Here is an 18,600-nt window from a genome sequence, read left to right on the forward strand (position 1 = left end):
GTGTTTTGTTTCATTCACATGTTTGAGTAACCCTTTATTATTAGGCTGCCTACATCTCCAAAGCTTGAAATGCTCTGTTCCACCTTGTGATGTCATGTAGTGGTATATTTTCCCAAGTTAACAGCTACTTTTTACCTTTAGTTCAGTAAAGTTTGGCAATTCCAGGACAGAAAGCATCCAAATGATTCTAGTGAAGGTGTATGAAGTTTAAAAAACATAGTGGAGCACTTTCTGTATTACAATACTAAATATGCAGGGTTTGTGTGTTAAACATGTGAGAATGAAACAAAACAAATCTCCAGGAATGTTTTTAATGAGGAAACAACATTATAACATAGGTTTAAAAAAGCGTCACATGGGTATAATGTCTTTTACACTCTTAATCCTCTCTCACACAGGTGTCGTCCTTCTGTTGCCTGAGCAATTCCCAGACACCAGCTCCTCCTCATTGTGCCCTCCTAATCCGTGTCCGTCCTCCATCTTGGCATCAGAGGCCGGCGTTGCCATAGTGTACAACATGAAGTCCGGGCAAAGCGTTATGGGCGTGGGCAATCCTCCTTGTGTGTTCATCTTTGTCTCTGCTGTGATGGAGGGCTCCCGGTCCCTCACAAGCGCTGCCCTGAAAGAGTCCCCCCCGCTGTAGGTGCTCCGGGAGCTCAGGCGGCGCGAGCGGTTCTGGCTGTAGCGATTGCGGTAGTAGGAGGAGCTGCGTGAGATGGGGGGCTTCATGAGGGAGGGTCTGCCTTTGGTGCGCAGCTGGCGGTGTTTCTCTATAAACACGTGCACGGCCAGGACGCCTACCATCTCAGCCAGCACGAAGGACAGTGCGCCGAAGTAGAAGGACCAGCCATACGAGTAGCTCTTCTTGTTGTCGCTCTGGCTGGGGTCGTCCGAGTTGGCTGATATGTACACGATGATACCAATGATGTTACTCAGACCTGGAAGAAGTTAAAGGTGACATATATATATATATAAAAAAAAAACTTTTATGAGTTTTACTGTGTTTTCTTATCATCAGTTGCTCAGAGTTGTATTTCAGTTGATTCATGCATGTTCCTAATTCTTTATTCTCCTACATTAGAGGCTTGAGTGCTCAGAAAATTTCTGTTTTCACCTGCATGAGTTAGAAATTCTGCATACTCTCTCCCTTTAAAAACTCTCTCTAGTTTTAGTTGATGAAATGCTATGCTAGTTTAAACACTTAAATCTAAAATACATTCATTCTCCTGGTCACTTTTCAGCATTTATACATTAATTTTATATTTACTCAAAGTTCATATAAGTCAAGCTTGGATAACATGTCCAGCACAACAAAGAAATATGTAGTTATTACTGACCCGCAGAGACGAAGAGGATGCCAGCACACAGGATCACATTGTAGCGGGACTTGTAGAACTCACTGGCAGCCACGCACACTCCCCCAAGGAACAGCAGCCCCACACTGAGGATGGGGAAGAGGCTGGAGGCTCTCACTGCCCCTGAAGACAACAAACTGAGACTGTTCAAAGTTTCATCACAACTTTCAAATCGTTTTCAGGACTTACGTAACAAATATTCCGCTGCATCCTGGTCATAGTCGGCATCTTCAGGAAAGTGGTCGATGTCTTTGCAAACGCCCCGGAACGTTCCTAGAAAAATATGGCATACAGTAGTATCATCACTGACAGTTTACATCAGCAAGGGCGACTTAAATTACGTTCTCAAATATTTCTTAACAGAATAAATATTTGTATTAAGTACTGGGGAAACTTGCTTATGAGAAAGTAAAATGGCATGAAAAATATGTATGAAAATATACTTATACTGCTGTACTTCTCAGCTTTAGTGTGATATATGGCTGGGTAACTTTTTTTTTTATAGCATATCAGCACTTGAAGTCACAGTATGTAACTTAACTGTAAAATAGACTAAAAAAAATGCATTGCAACTAATTTTGTGGAATAAAGAAAGAGTATTTTTTGTACTTATAGAGATGAAGCCAGTGAGAGCATAAAACCACAAGTACACAAGTCCATATAACACATTAAAACAGGTGCAGATGTGTGTATAAAAGCTGAATTTGTTAAATTAAAGACTAAAACTCTAAAAGTGAACAACAACATTTTTGTTGGACTAAACCTATAGCCACACAAAGCAGAACAAAAAAAATGTTTGAACATGCCAAGCTTTAAACATTTTCCAGACATTCAGGCATATGAAAATTGTTAAGGGGAAACTTTTAGGGTTGGCAAGAGTTCAAGTCGAACCCATCACCAGCACCCAATACTCGGATAACTGAGCCCCACCCCTAGTTATTCAGTGTAAATAACACAGTACATACATGTAGACTTGACTTCTCCCCTAACATTTGCTACTGCTGCACAGCCACATATTGACTCATCTGTCCCTATGTAAGGCACTCATTGAGTAGTATTGATGAGATGACTGTCGCCACGGAAACATAACTCATTCACTGGCTACAACTCTGTTAAAATGAGCAGTGCAGGCCAGATCAGAAGTAGGCCAACAGCATTTGTAATAGTGGGCATGATAAACAATATACTGGAACATGTCAGTAGGCTTCATTGGGTAGTATGTGTTTTGTTACGTTTTGACAGTGACGGGATGGGGGCTCTGTGTAGCCCAAAATTCTGTCCACTATGTAGATCACTGAGACAGGGATATAATATTTTTTTTTTATTGATATAGGCCTTTAAAATGTCGGGTGCATAATGTGTAAAAGGTGCACTATGTAACTTTTCTGCTCATTTCCCTGGAGATTTTATTGCATTGCCTGAAATGTTCCAGGATATAGTATAAACTTATAACATATATCTTGTTTTTTTTAATTGCAGGTGTTTTTAATTGCTTACAAATACCTTAACCGTACATTCTTGCTATGGGAAGAAGAGATGAATGCCACTATGGGGAACATTCCAGGCAAAGTTATAATACGAGAACAAGGACGCGGCGTGCACAGAAAAGTTACATACTGCACCTTTTAACTGAATAAGTCTGATTCAAAAGTTCAAAAAAGAAATGTGCTTCATGGCTTCTAAAACAGACCTTTGATTTGAACCAGTGTGCTTTGAGGGATAGTCAGGCGTGTGACCTATTTCGCTTAAATAATTTCATTTCAAGTGCCAAATTGTGGCCTAAGACAACTCCTGAACTCCTTAACTGATTTACCAACACTCCCTAATATATTCATCATGACAAGAAGAACTCAGTGAATGGATTTAGATTTTTAAGAAAGAGGTAGAAATGGGGAAAAAATACAAATTACAAAATGACTTTACTAGTTCAATGTTATAAGCCTACTTTAGCCTGACTTTACTTAGATCTACATGTCTAGGTAGGCCTGTACATAATAATAATAATAATACATTTTATTTATAACACACTTTACATTCGAACAACAAATCTCAAAGTGCTAAAGTAAAAAGACATTAAAAACAGAAGACAATTAACATTAAAAAGAGAAGACAATTGGTGTACATGCCAACTTCACCAGTTTCAAATGTGTACAACGCAGCTTCCTAATGGAGGGTTAGCCACCTAGTTGTCACCACTGAAATGCTATTGAATGTTCCACAGTAAGTTATCCATTTGACATTTAGTTAATTAGTAAGTAAGTAAGTAACATTTATTTATAGAGCACCTATAATATTAAATATTCATAGTAATAAAAATGTGAAAATACAGAAACATTATAAATCACAATACAGTAAGAAAAAACACCAACATTTACAAAAATAAAAATAAATAAAAATAAAGAGGGCAATTAAAACAGGTCAGCAAAGAAACGCAAGTCTACAGGTGAGTCTTTAAATGAGTTTTAAATGGTTGAATGGATCTTGCTGTTCTCAAATCAAGGGAGAGTGCAACCCATAATTTAGGGGCAACTGACTGAATGCTTAGTCACTCTTTGTTTTGAACCTAGTCGATGGAACATTTAACCACTGCTGGTCAACAGACCCTGGACAGCAGACATGAGACTATGACCTAGCATATGCGTGTGGAGAAGATCACACAGGTAATTTGGCATCTGCTCATGGATAGATCTGCAGGATATGACCAGGGTTTTGAAAGTGATTCTGGGTGGAACAGGTAATGAATGAAAAGTGGCAGGAACAGGACTAATGTGGCAAAATCGAAAGGTGAGACCATAAAAGAGGCGTGATGAAACAGAAGCATATATGGTCACTTCAAGCTCTGAACGGAACAGTATAGGTCTGAGTTTGGATATGGTTTTGAGGTGGAAGAAGTAAGAAGTCCGGGACAAAGCTTGGATATGCAGTTCAACACTCAGGGCCTGAACAAAAATAATTCCAAGATTGCAGAGAGATCAATTGCATGTGTTTACACTGAAAAACAGACTCGCCTTTCCACAGAACTGACCTGTAACAAGAACTGGTGGCATGGGAAGGCAAAGGGTAGACCTACTTGTTTACCCAAAGCCCAATGGAGGGTCTGTGGGACATTCCAAGCAAAGCAATAACTCCACCAGAAAACCTTGCACCAGAAAAGCGACACAGTGCACCTTTAAAGCAGAGCATACTTTACCCTCGGTGCAGCAGGTCCTCCAGAGGCCGGAGTGGGTCAGCACCTCCTCGTTTTTGCGCAAGGTCTCGTTGTCGCTGGAGCTTTTGGAGCGACACATGCCCCGGGAGTAGAGCCAGTAGTCCGTGCCCACCGCGATGGTCATGAGGCTGAAGGCGCAGAAAGCCCCGGCGGTGGTCAGGAGCATCATCATCCCGCGGTTACACAGCCTCATCTCGGACTACTCTGTTTCCCCTGCCAGCAAATGGGTTAAAACTCTTCTAAAGTTCCCTTAGAGATCCGGGCGGCGGATGAATATAAGACCTTTTCCCGCATTGTGCAACTTCTGAGGAGGCGCGGGCGGCCCAAACCCAAAAGTTGCAGGTAAGAAGTAGGATAAAAGTGAGCTGTGAGTGCGGGGTTGGATAAGCGACAGTGTGGCTCTGATTTTCCGGGATTGACTGATGTTGGCTGGTGGGTTGTGGCGCGGTGAAAGAGCCAAGAGCGCACTCCAAACGCCCCCGTGCGCGCGTTTTTCTGTGTGTGCGTCGTGAAGCGCGCGCGATGGGGCTGGTTTTCCAATGTTTGTGTGTTTTAGGCCTTCAGTCAAATTAGTTTACAGGTCAAAATGCTGCTGGATATTCTTTCAAAACCACACAATATCTCTTTTTTGCATTAAACTTTTTGTATGCTTTGAATAGAATAGATATGATTAGATATTATAGCGTATTAAAGACACAGTATGTCACTTTTTTAGGTTTTATATAGCTCTGAAAAACATGCGTCCTCTTCCTGTTTGTTTCCATGGAAATGTTGTTCCTTTGGCTGTAATATTCCACAGTATGGCATAAAACGTATAGCTCTGGCTTCAACTTTCTACCCATCCCCAGCTTTTTAGATAACAAATGACAATGTTATACAAATGTTGAATGCTTTTTTTTTTTTTCTTAGAATGCATAAATAGCGAGGACAAATCTGTTAAGAGCCTCACAGCTGCATGTTCCCCAGCTCAGGGCGTGGGAAGCCTCTCAAGTAAACAATAAATTATTAAAATCAGTTTGGAAACGGTTGGATGGCCTCAGTTTATCTTCTTGAATATATTTACTGTTACTCATCCCACTTTCAACTAATAATAATGCAATTATAAGTCAACAGTCAGCATAAAATTCATTATATTTTAAGCTGACTGTTGTGACAGTGATGTTATAATAAATGTCTTTTTAAAATTTATAATACATTTATGCAGCAAAAAAAAAAAAAAATACTAAAAGTAAATATTCTGTTTTATTTTATATATAATTTCAAAGCACTCCCTGGTTCTATAGGCCTATCCATGGACGTGGGTAACATTTGAGAATAACTCTGTGAATAAGTATGATTTGAATGGTATCATGTTGTTGATTACACTTTTTGATCATGTGAATAAATGTGCAGAGAAACAAGACCAGAGCCCCAAAGTTACTGAAATGATCCTTTATTTGAATGGTTGTATGGTGGGTGTCTCTCATGCACTGCAGAGAGATGGCACATGCACCACATACACTGTCCCAGTAAACAGACGTCCTCTCCTCTGCCTTTTGCATAGTAAACATTTGATCCTTATATTCACACTTCTCCCTTAAAGTGCCTATGACAGCTTTCAATGCTTCTCTCATTTTGATTTAATTTGGTGTACTAAACTTTCAAACTCTACTTTGGGACAAAGGAATAGACTTGATATTCAATACTCATTATTTAGACAATGATGGTGATTTTCACCATTAAATAAAAGTACTTTTTTTATATCCCATGTGGCCGTATATCTGTGTAATCCCTCAGTCGTCCAGGTATGCTCCATACTGGTCCATGGGTGTGTACTAGTCTGTGTTTTAAACTTGTTCTAATTCAGCTCAAGATCATTCTAAACATATTCAGGAAAGGTTCATTTCTGTCCTGTGAATGTGACTTTTGTATAATTGATACATGCTCAAATGATTATCTATCTTCGATACTAGTTTTAGTATCGATTAGTATCTGATTTTCGATACTTTTAACAACCTTAATTTGGCGAGATAAAAAAATATAAATTGTAGTTTTACACCAATCAAGAAGCAATTTGCAAAGAAAAGTTGAAAAATGTTAAAAAGTTAGGCACAAATTTAAATATAATGAATGAACTTAACTGTTTGAGTAAAATTTATAGTCTAACCTGTCATAGGCACTTAAACAGTTCTATATATGATTCCCTTACAGTTTTCCTTACAGATATGAAACATTGGCAAACATTGTTAAAATGAATAAGAGAAGGGAGGATTAGTGGTTTTCAGATTCTACAATGAGATGATGTCATAATCCCAGATGGGAGCCAGATTGTACTTTACCATGAAATATCCCAAATGTAAATTCTCAAATTCACTGAACTTAATCATTTCTATTCCTGACTAGACCAAAGAACTCACTGTATTATAACAAAAATCTGAATTTTAAATATATTTGTTTTAGCTACCCCTCATCTGTATTATATATTCTTGACATGTAAAATGTTGTGGTGGCATCTGAAACCCAGCAATTGATACTTTGCAGTAACATCACGCTGGGGGTGTACTACATGTATGTCTGTGGTGGAATCTTCAGCAGTTACCATAGTGAGAGATCCAAGTCTTAAAACAAAAAAAACAAAAAAAACTAAATGGATTCAAAAAAACACATTTTCGGGAGGCTTTGGTCAATATGATTGTTCATGTTCCTGTTTAGGGGTTTGATTCTCAACAAAAAGGTGAGAAGGACTAACTGAAACAGAACAGTTAACTAATGATAACCAACTTGTGACTATGTTATTGACAACACAAAATCATTTCACCTGTTATAGTTCCAGCTGATCAGATTGTGTTAAAACAAACCTCAAATGAAAGTCTAACTTGAATAACAGAGCTTCAGACAGAACAGTGCCTTTAGTTAGCTTCACCCCCCCAGGAATGTTGATGACATTAACTGCAAAGTATCAATAGTGAAAACACTGGAAGCACAAGTTAAAAAGGTGAGTGAATGTAAGTAATTATGTAAACCACTTGTACTAGATATGCTCCGCTCCTACTTACACATACTGAAACACATAAAGAAATATTACATCTACTTTATAGCATATTCATACTCAAATATCACATAATCTCATAATACATCAGACACACAGTCCTTCAGTTCTTTTGGAGAGTTCTTTCACAAATGTGCGCCAAATCGATCAGAGAACTATAGTACCCACATATATGGCATGCATAGATGAGCTGTACCACAAGACTGTATAGGCCTACACACCACTAACCCACTGCCATAGAGAAGAAGAGAGAAAGAGAGAAGTTAAGCAAGACAGAAAAATGGGTAATATCGCTGGGCCTCAAGTATCTTGCTTTTTTCTGTGTCAGTTTTTGCATCAGTTGGGAAGACGAAATGTGTTGTGTAGACTAATATGAGGTTTAGAATATATTGGGACCAGTGTTACAAAGCACTAGAGTAGCCCTGAAAGAACATGATGTTGTGTTAGATGAGTTCTACAATATATATACAAATATAAACACTTGTGCTCTGGCAATTTGCTTAATGTCTCTTCGACTCTTAAATTTCAAGCCTAAAGATGCACTATGTAACTGTTTGCCAACTGGAGCCCTATTTGAGAAAAGCTATATAGTGAATCTTTAATTCTGTCAAATCCATTAAATCCTAGAGGACATAAATAAAAAACAAATCCATCATTAAATATGTTTACTTTAAAAAAAAATCCCCCACTGCAGCCTTTGATTTGTCCAGTCTCGTCACCAGGTCGCTTGGAGAGGGTCTTAGTGGATGCCAGACACAAAATTTCTAACTTTTCCACTTTGTGTTTCAAGAGAACGAAAAAGCAGTGAGGATTCTGTAAATGCATTAATTTACATAAACTTAAACCCAACACTATGGAAAAGTGAACACATTTAAATCTATTGAAAATGGATCAATGTAAATGTTGTATCGTGTCTATGTAAAACTGGCCCCTGTGCACTCCTCCTGCTGCAGTTTGAACACAACAGGAGATTATTGATCGTGGAGCACCCATGGACTATGACAGGGGATGGAGAAGGGATCAAACACACTCTGCAGTGTGCACTGGCCACACATTTAAAACATTCACGGAGCTGTCTTCTGTAATGTAGATCTGGTCACTAGATGGAGGATGTTCTAGTGAAATCTCTGGGATAATCAATGTAGTTGTTAACACTGATCTTTTCCTGAAGGGCCAATCAACGCCCTACTTTATGTTACAGTTGAAATGAGCATACACACATAAATAGGTATCAAATCAGATGAAAGCCATGTAATGCATTTCACAGACCTGGACCCAAATTAGGACTGAGAAAAAAATTGATTAAATCGATTAATAGAATCTTAAGTTCAAATCTATTTGTATGGATGAAAATACACTTTATTAGCCCCACAAAAGAGTAAAATTGAGGCAAATTTGGCCAGAAGTTGTACCTTGTACAGTTGTACAGTTTAGCCCAAATCTACCAATTTAATCAAATGTACCAGGCCAGTGCCCTGATCATCTGAAGTTTTAGTAATTATTTACTGCTTTAGGAATAAAATATATGATACCATAATTTCAACAATAAAATAAATTATTCTGGTGGATGGTCCAAATCACAAGCAAGAAATGTTCCACAGTATGGCATTTAACTTCTGTCTCCATGAAGACAAGTAGGAAACGTCACTAAGCCAAGTTTAAATAATAAAATAAATAAACACACATATATACATATATATGTATATACATACACACACACACACACACACACACACGCATAGATACATATACGTATACATATACATATACACACATATACATATATATACATGTTTTCAAGGTATTTCCAGCAATACAAATAAATGTAATTGAATAAATACAAAAAAATACCATACTGTGGAACATTCCAGGAGACAAGCTGGTGGCGGACCCTCCTTTAAACCCTTTAAAAGTGCACCTTTAAAAGCACACTTGCCATAATGTTTCTTAGCACTCGCCGTTGTACCAGAACAAGCTATGTTAACGGAACCAGTATAAGTGACAGTGTAATTCCCCCAACTAGCACTGTTTACAGTTGTTGTTTCCTTGAGCAGCTAATATCAAGAATGCACCAAATTATAGCTTTTAAAACTTTTGAGTATATGAAATGCTTTTTCTTTTTTAATCATTATTAAAATTTTCTATTTTTTTTCTTCATGTATCAGTCTTGTCCTAATACAGATATATTGTATAAGCAGCAGGTCAAAAATGCTGCATCTCATTATAAAGTGTTTTATTGTCCATGATTCAGGAAGTATGCACTTAGCATGCTAGTTGTTTTTTGCATTACGGTGACTGCAGTGCAAACTCTGCTCTGGCATCTGAAAGTGGTGAAAAGTGCCAATAAACTCATTGGGGTGAATAATTAGGACGCTCAGAATGCATTAGGAATAACTTTGGACTTCTGCAAAATGAGCTAGTTTTGTTCATCATAGTTTTAAAACTGTAAAAAAAAAAATCAAAAAAATCAAGTACAGCGCTTTTAAATGGGTAAGATTTGGTGGGGCTATGAATATTTTTAGGCATAACAGTAATATGAGTGCTGGTGGAGCATTAAGGATGGATTAGTCCAGATTGTGGCTGTGTGTGAGTTCAGACTTGGTTCCTGGTTGGTGGGTGGAGGCTGGGAGGAGCTCCTCACACTTTCACACTTGGATGATGAACTCTGGGTTGGTGTAGGAGAAGCCCTGGAACTCATTCTGGTCCAGGTTCATGATGAAGAGCTTGTCCGTCGGCGTCAGCTCCACTACCATCTTGGTGAACTCTTTGTCGAAGTTGCCAACGTCGCGGCGGGATTTCTGGGAATGAAAAGGGGGAAAAAAAAGTGATTTGTTGTATTTGAATTAAAGGGCCTAAATTGCCCAGTTTTAAAATCTATTTTAGATTGGTTTATCCCCATCACAAACATACATGGATTTATGTTTTGTTTCATGCACACATTTCACAAACAAATCCTGCACATGGATGGATGTGTTGTTCTCTCAAACTGAAAACACAATCCATGTTGTGACATTAAGTGATAATATAGCAAGTGCTCCACTGTGTTTTTAAAACTTATACACCTTCACTAGAATCATTTTTTACCATTTTAGTCCAGTATCAGCCTAACTTTATTACAGGTGTTGAAACTGATTCACACCTCAGCAGATATTGTAGACTTTCTGTGAGAATCTTAACTGAACAAAATGTAAAACAAAAATAAAGAAAAATAAAAGCAAACACTTAAGGTGTTTCTAAAGTATTGAATAGTCAAGTAGTTCAACTGTGGCAGTTCAATTTAAAGCGAAAATTGCTGTTAACCTTAAAACTACCACTAAATGACATCACAAGGTGGAGCAGCATTTTGAGTTTTGGTGATGCCGACAGCCTAATAATCCAGGGTTATTGAAACATGTGAATGAAACAAAACAACTCCAGGAATATTATTGAGGAGATAACATAACATGACTAAAAGCTCACAGGAGTTGCATAATGTAGGACCTTTAAAATTAGCAGACAAAAGCTTGGTTATGAAGAGTAGAAAAGCAAGTGGGAAAAAGGTGGAACATAGAAAAACACAATGATTTCTACAATCAGTGGAAACATGACATGTTTAATTTTATGCAACGTCATTAAATAAGCCTTTTTTCTTAAAACAACCTGTATTATTTTTACATAGTAGGCCTTGAAGTGGGCATGAGTCTAAGGGCCACTACAGTAAACCAAGCTGTCAATTTTACATTTCTTTAATGCTTTTTGTATTGCTGAAAAAAAAAAAAATGCAAGAATGCTGTGCATTTTTATTGTGAATGGGCTCACCACATCACAGACCTAGCCTGGAGGGCGCCTGCTGTCACCATGGCGATAGAAACCTTTAATCCCATTCTGTGGAACATGCCAGCCAAAGCAATAACACAAGCAGGGGGCAGGCCTCTCACCAGGAAAGTTTCATAGTGCATCTTTAAAGTATTATTGCTGTTTGCTATTCTCATTCTTCATGGTCATCACCGGTATGTAGTGCTGTATAAGTACTGGTTAAACGTCATGGTTACTCTGTCCTAATGTAAGATAATATAATGATTTTAACCAAAAGGCAGCCGTGTGTAGTGTTGTCACGACACTAAAATTTCAAACTTGATTTCAATAAGGAATAGACTCGATACCGATTCCAATACCACAATGACAATAAAAAAACACTATTTAGACAATAGAATGTCATTTTCAATATTAAATCATAGTACTTTTATATTACCATGTGGCCTTATATCTGTGTAATCTCTCAGTCGTCTAGGTAGGTTCCATAGTGGCCCATGGGCGTATTATAGTCTATGTGTCTTATACTCATTCTAAAGCTTTTCAGAAAAGGTTCATTTCTGTCATATGTTGATACAGGCTCAAATGAGTATCTAGTTTTGATTCTAGTTTTTAGCAGGGATTAGTATCCTATTTTCAATACATTTGGGAACCCTAGCTGTGCGTGCTGCTAGTGCCCACATACATACAGTATTTACACAGAGTCAGAGATAGAGCAACACACAAGCCCAGAAACACAGTTCACAGTTCAAAGATGAGAAGATCCCAGATGTACGTAGATAGATGTTGCTGCACAGACACAGAGTCGAGAGGACAGACCGACTGCAGACCAAACCAGGACTAGGACCCGGACCGGAGCAGGAGAGGGGTCAGACAGCAGGGGGAAGCAGTGAGCCCAGCAGGCAGGCAGACACACGTAGAACACACATGTAGCATTCAGGTCCTACCTCCACTTCCACAGGCTCCAGCCGAATCGGACGCCATCACAGGGACCACTCCTACTGCACCAGGTTTCAATAGTACTACCCCATGTTGTACAGTGTGTGGGTGTCAAGTGAATGTGGTACACACAATCTATAAAGGGAGGGTATGTAGGCTGCACTCATGCTTATTTTTTTTTATTTAAAACTGAACACATGTTGCCAGTGCTTTAACCTGCAGATAGACACATACACTTTTTTCTCATTCTCAGTACATGGACAGGCCTCATGTGAAAGCTCAGAATCTCCAGAATTCACTCACTGAGCTGCAGAGGCTGCACTAGCACCGATTCATGATTGGCTGCAGGTTCTAGGTTTAGGTAGTGTTTTAGTAATAGGAACTGGCAACCCAAATGAGAGACTCATGTAAGGCTCATTCTGCTTTCTGATTAATCACCTTGAAAACCAAAACCCCAAATTATGATTTAATTTTTATAAGAAAGAATAGATCAGCATTATAACTGTTATCAGTAAAAGCTATATTTAATTTGAACATGCTTACCTCATATCTGGAGACACCAATCGGTCATGTTCATAAAATCTACAAAAAAAAAATTCTACATACCCTCCCTTTAATTCTTGGGTTGAAAAATATCTTTCTTTCCAGCTACAATTACACACTAAAAACAGTAGAGTAACTTTGTACAAAATGGTGATACAAGTCAAATCATACAATCCACCAAAGCAATACATTCAATTAATAACTGAATATATATTTATTTTCAATGTGACCATTCCATCATTGCTTCTTACCATCAGGGTGTTAGCTCTTAATTGACAAAACTAGTCTTTCCATCAACATATGGTATTTGATACAAGCTCAGAGAACAAGGTTTGACAAATGATATCTATCCTGCATTGATTCACAGTTACAAAAGATACCTCCTCACGATAAAACACATCTTCTCAAACAGTTCATATATATAGAATGAAAAGGATTTTGCTGAGGTTTGAAGGAATGTACCACTACAGTGTAATGTACATGTGCTGCTATGGCACAGCCTGACTGCCCTTTATCACAGTTTGGCACATAACAGGAGTTTGTAACCATGGTGATCCACAATTGTACATCAGAACAGATATGTCCCATTGTGAAACACAGTGCAGTGTGGTGAATGCAGAAAACAGAAACAACAGCTTTAAGTTAAAACCACTAAAGGTCAGACCACTGCATTTACAACTTACAGTCTGACTGGTTAAAACAAACATCAGCAAATACTTTGAGAGAAGCTCACCACAACATAGCACTGAACTAAAGGATTTGTTCCTATAAAAACAGAAAAGTACTTAAGCAAGTAGCAAAGTAAGATGTCAGTTTTCACTTACACTGTCTGAATATTATCAATATGTGAACAGAGTACATTTAGATTTGTCAATATGTATAAACAAAAAATGACATGATTCCAGGTTTAAAAAGGTAAACCTCATATGTTAAAAAGACAGCATACAGGTAGTCTGCTAAAACAGGGGATAGGAGCAGCACAACATGCATGCTTTACCACACAAGTCAAATCAGAACAGATCTACACACAGCCTCTATTCAATGATATGTTACTCTGGGCATTACAGCAAGTGCAGGATCAGGATCCAGAACTGAAGGTTAGCTTTGAGGCTAGTGTTACCACGTGTGTGTGTGTCCATACTGATAAGTCAGAAGTCAGACATCGTAACATACAGTACTTCATTATATGTAAATGAATTCTTAACAGATGAACCATCTCTAACAACAAGAATTTGGCATGATTTTAGTTATGTTATTTAACACAGACAATTGGATGCATGACAAAAGCAAGGTATTGCTCTTTTCAGCTAAGAACCTCAACATGTCAAAGTGTTTTCCACAGAGCGTACACTGATATGACCAGCGCCTATGTGGTCAGTGGCTTGGCTGGGCATACTCAGGGTTAACAAATGAGAAGTTTTGGAACTCGTTCTGGTCCAGGTTGAAAATAACGTCCTGATCTGTGGGGGTCAGCTCGGGAGGGTGGCGTGTGAAAAAGCGATCAAAGTTCTCCGCCTCACGGCCACACTGTTGTGCAAAGGAGAGAGGGAGAAAAATGGAGGCATGGATGCAGTGAGTATGATGGCATGATGGAAGAAAAACGACAACAACAAAGAGAAAAAAGAGAAAACAAACTAAAACAGGCTGTCAACCAATCAAATCTCTCCCAGTAAAAACTGTGGATTTCCATTGGTCCATGTGTGAGCCAGTGAGTGCTAAGCTTCATCATTGGTGACTGCATTGACCAATCAGCACAGCTCCTGTCAGTGGAGTGACCAATGGCCAGTAATGGGACGATTTGGGGAATGGGAACTTACCTCAACCAATCCAATAGAAATATATGTGAGCATTTGAACATGTGACCTCTTGTGTAATAAAGAAATATACTCACAGCTTTCGGTTTGAATGGCGGCTGCACCTCTTTGTTCTCAAGTTTTTCCCAGTCGATAAAGCGGAAGAAAGCGTGCTCCCTGATGTCTCGTTCGCCTTCGGGACCACAGCCCAGGCGCTTGGCAGGGTGCTTTGTCATCAGCTAAAAAAACAGATCAATGTTTTAATCTTTGATGTAAATAAAATGGGGAAAGATCTAATAGTACCAATCCACAGCTAGGCATGGGATGATATTGAAACGATGTCACGATTATCATGGCCAAAATCATGGCAATTAACAACAACAATCTGGCAGAGAACATTATGGATAAGTAGCTTTTGTCTGCACATTCTGGTGATAAAGACAATTATCTTTGTTGGAGATTATCTTGATTATATAAAATATCCCACAAACTATTGTTGTCTACCATTTTTACCACGATAAGTGATATTATTCTTTATTGTCCCATCCCTATCCAAAGCAAGCATCATTCAATACATCATAGATGGAACCATCATTTTTGGGGGTCAATATTTATCCTGACTATTTTTTCTTTGTACTGGGGAACTTTTTGTAATTTTTCAGTATTATAAGATTTGAGCTATAGAGGGTTGTATATCTAAGTTCTATGATTTAAAGATACCATATTAATTTCACAATTTAATTATTGCAGTTCATGTTTTAACAGTATTGGACATTTAGAATCGTTTTTTTGAGGATAATCCACTTCAGGGTTATAGTGTTGGTGGCATATATTTTTTTCAATATTACCATCTATATTTTTTTCAGCAATACTTCAGAATGTGTTACTGTGAATGGCTGTTTAGTTTAGCGTACAAATGCCTAATACCTACAGGTGTTACGATCAGCCAACAAGTCCAAGTCTCACAGTCATCCCTATGAGCAGGTTTCCCACATGTGGAAGGAAATATAGTCTGATCATACAATACATCCAAAAGATTTTAGCAGAATGTCTAATGGACCAGATCCCAGTTCGTCATCTTATGTCCTAGTGTTATCCTGATGTTTTGATCTGTTGTGGTGGGCATTTGTGGCATTGAAAATTGAAGATTGCCCCTTCATAAAATGCCAACTAGCGCTGTTAAAGGTCCTATATTACGTAAAATTGATGTTGCAACATGTTAGAATGTTGTTTCCTCATCAAAAACATACCTGGAGTTTTACCCAAACATAAATGAATGAAACAAACCTTTATTATTCATCTGTCTACATCTCCAAAGCTCAAAATGCTCTGTTCCACCTTGTGATATCATGAAGCAGTTTACCTTTTAATCTATATTTGAACTTTTGTTCAATAGAAATTACAGAGCTAAAATTATCCAAATGATTCTACTGAAGGTGTATGGAGTTTAAAAAGTAATGTGGAGCACTTCCTGTATTACTAGATGACATCAGAAGGTGGAACAGAATGTTTTCAGTTTGAGAGAATGCAGCTGAAATATGCAGGATTTATATGTTAAATGTGTGTGAATGAAACAAAACAACTCCAGGTATGTTAGTAACAAGGTTACTAACATACCTGGAGTACCTACAATGTTATAACATACATCAGAAAATAGTGCAATATGGGCCCTTTAAGAGAGTTACCCAACAAAGAAGGCCACGGCGACCATGAAATTAAAAACCACAGTCGTTCAAGAGCAAACAACTAAACCATGATCCAATAGAATGAGTGCATTGTAGTGTGACGCGTACCCCCTTGCAGATGGCCACTGCTTCTTTGGACATGGATTTAGGGTAAGAGACGTGATGCTCCATGATGGACTGAAACAGCTCGTCCTCATCTTCTCCATCAAATGGTGGCTGCAGAGGAAAGGTTCAAAAGGAGGAGAAAAAAAACCAAATCTTTTTCAGAGGCAGGTTTTTGGTCATGATAAAAGAGAAATTTAGCTCTTGACTAGGACTACATGTTATTATTTTAATGCTTTATTTTTGTGACTCTTTAAAATTCAAATGCTGCTTGTGGGTGGAATACAGAGGAGAGGTTAAACTGTGGCAGTGTTTGTTGTCAATGGTCTGTGATTCATTGCAAAATCAAGTGCATGTGTTGATACAGACCTGCCCTGCCAGCATTTCATAGAGTAGCACTCCATACGCCCACCAGTCCACCGACTTCCCATATGGCTGGTAGGCAATAATCTGCAACAAACATTAAGTCAATATTTAAAAAATACAACAAAAAACAAACAAAACCGAAACGATTGAATAACAAAATCTGAGACCTTTTCAAAGGCACCTGCTATAGTAGAGTTTTGGTCATATTCAAGTGAAGCAAAACTAGTGTGGTTTGTCTGGGTTGACTTGTTCCTTTTTTCCTAATATACATTTTCAAATATTTAGTATTTAAATCTAACTTGTTCCTAGCTCTCATAAACCCCTTAGTACATAGCATTCACAAGCAGTAATGTTTTGGCCACCACAGCTTTAGAACAGCTTTTTCAGAGAGAAAAGTGAAGCGGTGGCCCATACCTGCTCAGCCTCCTTCTCAAAGAGTCATACAGTGACTCACATGGCTGATGGCACAAATTGGCAATAAATAAAATGTTTTTAAATTACATGAAGCGGCTACTCATCAGATTTTTGTTACAGTGTTCTGCTTTTATGATACTTTTAGATACCCTTTTTAGGCCGGATTTTTATTTATTTTTTTCCATTTATGAGCAAAAAAGTGTCAGCTTTAAATTTCAAGTACTGCTTATGGGAAGAAACGGTACATAAAATGTTGAGGTCAAAACTGAGGAATAGGTTTTCTGGCAAGTATTTAGATGCAGTAGGTGGCTGAATAATATAATATTGAATAGAATGGTGATATGGACCAGTCTTCCAATTTGTCAAAACACAATTGGGACTTAAAATCTTCACTTCCATAAATTGTGATGAAATTCAAATTATTAAAAAATGTCATACTTTTTTTTTTTTTTTGCACCACCTACTTCAGGAGCGATATAGTCTGGCGTTCCACAGAAGGTCTTGGTGGTCTCTCCGTCCCACATGTTCTCTTTGCACATGCCGAAGTCTGCAATCTTTATGTGACCCTCGGAGTCCAGCATGACGTTGTCCAACTTCAGATCGCTGTATGTATGAGATTTGGGACAATATATATAAGACTAATACATAACCAATTTTCACCTTAAATAAAAATAAAAGCAATCATATTTTAACTTATAATGAGCCGTCCAATCCATTATTTACAAACCTTCAAATTTAATTAATTTTATTGTTTAAATTCTATACCTCTTCCACTTCCAAAAGAAGTAAAAAAAACAAACAACTCTGGACACATACGAGTTCTAAGTTTTAGTTTGTGCTATAGTACTTTTCATCTGTTACTGTTTTACTTTGCTTTCTTCCTGTGAAGCAATGTCCGGACATTGGCCATTTCAAAATCAAATACAAGCAAACACTTCTTACAAAATATAGATTTGAGGAACAACTGAGCAACAATTTGGAACTTAAGAAATAATATTATAAACTGAGATGATATTTGTACAGTGAGATTGTGATTGTTTCGTTTATACTATAATTGAGGAAAAGAATACACTCGTATACTAATAATAACACACCTTAATGATAATGTATATATCCTCACTACTTGTTTGCTGACTTCTCCCTACTAACATATTGAACATAGTGATAATATATGCCTTAATTATTGTGCAAGCTGTTTTTTATGCATTTTAAAACATTATTTCGAACATATAAATGGTTTTAAATACAAGTTATCAATCAATCAACATCAACAGGCTTCAAAATGATGCTATGATACCGAGGTATATTGGGTGGCCCTAATGAGCTAAGCTTCAGCCTACGCTTTTGTCTTCTTGCATGTTAAAAGTTGTTATTT

The 18,600-nt window shown here is 37.8% G+C and overlaps 2 protein-coding genes across 3 annotated transcripts in view; both read right to left on the reverse strand.

The window, feature by feature from the left end:
- Nucleotides 1-390: 390 nt before the first annotated feature.
- On the reverse strand, nucleotides 391-4,756 carry LOC117374624 (voltage-dependent calcium channel gamma-3 subunit-like). The gene is made up of 4 exons (XM_033970803.1): nucleotides 4,546-4,756; nucleotides 1,545-1,628; nucleotides 1,338-1,478; nucleotides 391-938 (listed from the first exon to the last, which is right to left on the reverse strand). Exons 1-4 carry the CDS (start codon nucleotides 4,754-4,756, stop codon nucleotides 391-393), a joined length of 984 nt encoding a protein of 327 aa, XP_033826694.1.
- A 5,465-nt stretch (nucleotides 4,757-10,221) lies between these two features.
- LOC117370857 (protein kinase C beta type-like) overlaps nucleotides 10,222-18,600 on the reverse strand; it is a 49,824-nt gene continuing 41,445 nt past the window's right edge. The window contains exons 13-17 of one of the 2 annotated variants that reach the window (XM_033966410.2): nucleotides 17,690-17,828; nucleotides 16,815-16,895; nucleotides 16,452-16,559; nucleotides 14,757-14,897; nucleotides 10,222-10,389 (exon numbers count right to left, since the gene is read on the reverse strand). In XM_033966410.2, the coding sequence (XP_033822301.1) occupies nucleotides 10,237-10,389; nucleotides 14,757-14,897; nucleotides 16,452-16,559; nucleotides 16,815-16,895; nucleotides 17,690-17,828 (622 nt within the window). In that variant the 3' untranslated portion in view covers nucleotides 10,222-10,236. Of the gene's footprint in view, nucleotides 10,390-13,060; nucleotides 14,393-14,756; nucleotides 14,898-16,451; nucleotides 16,560-16,814; nucleotides 16,896-17,689; nucleotides 17,829-18,600 lie in introns of those variants that run through there. The other variant, XM_033966403.2, reaches the window with a different exon arrangement.

The sequence above is a fragment of the Periophthalmus magnuspinnatus genome, chromosome 1, assembly GCF_009829125.3.
Source record: "Periophthalmus magnuspinnatus isolate fPerMag1 chromosome 1, fPerMag1.2.pri, whole genome shotgun sequence".
Classification (NCBI taxonomy): domain Eukaryota; kingdom Metazoa; phylum Chordata; class Actinopteri; order Gobiiformes; family Gobiidae; genus Periophthalmus; species Periophthalmus magnuspinnatus.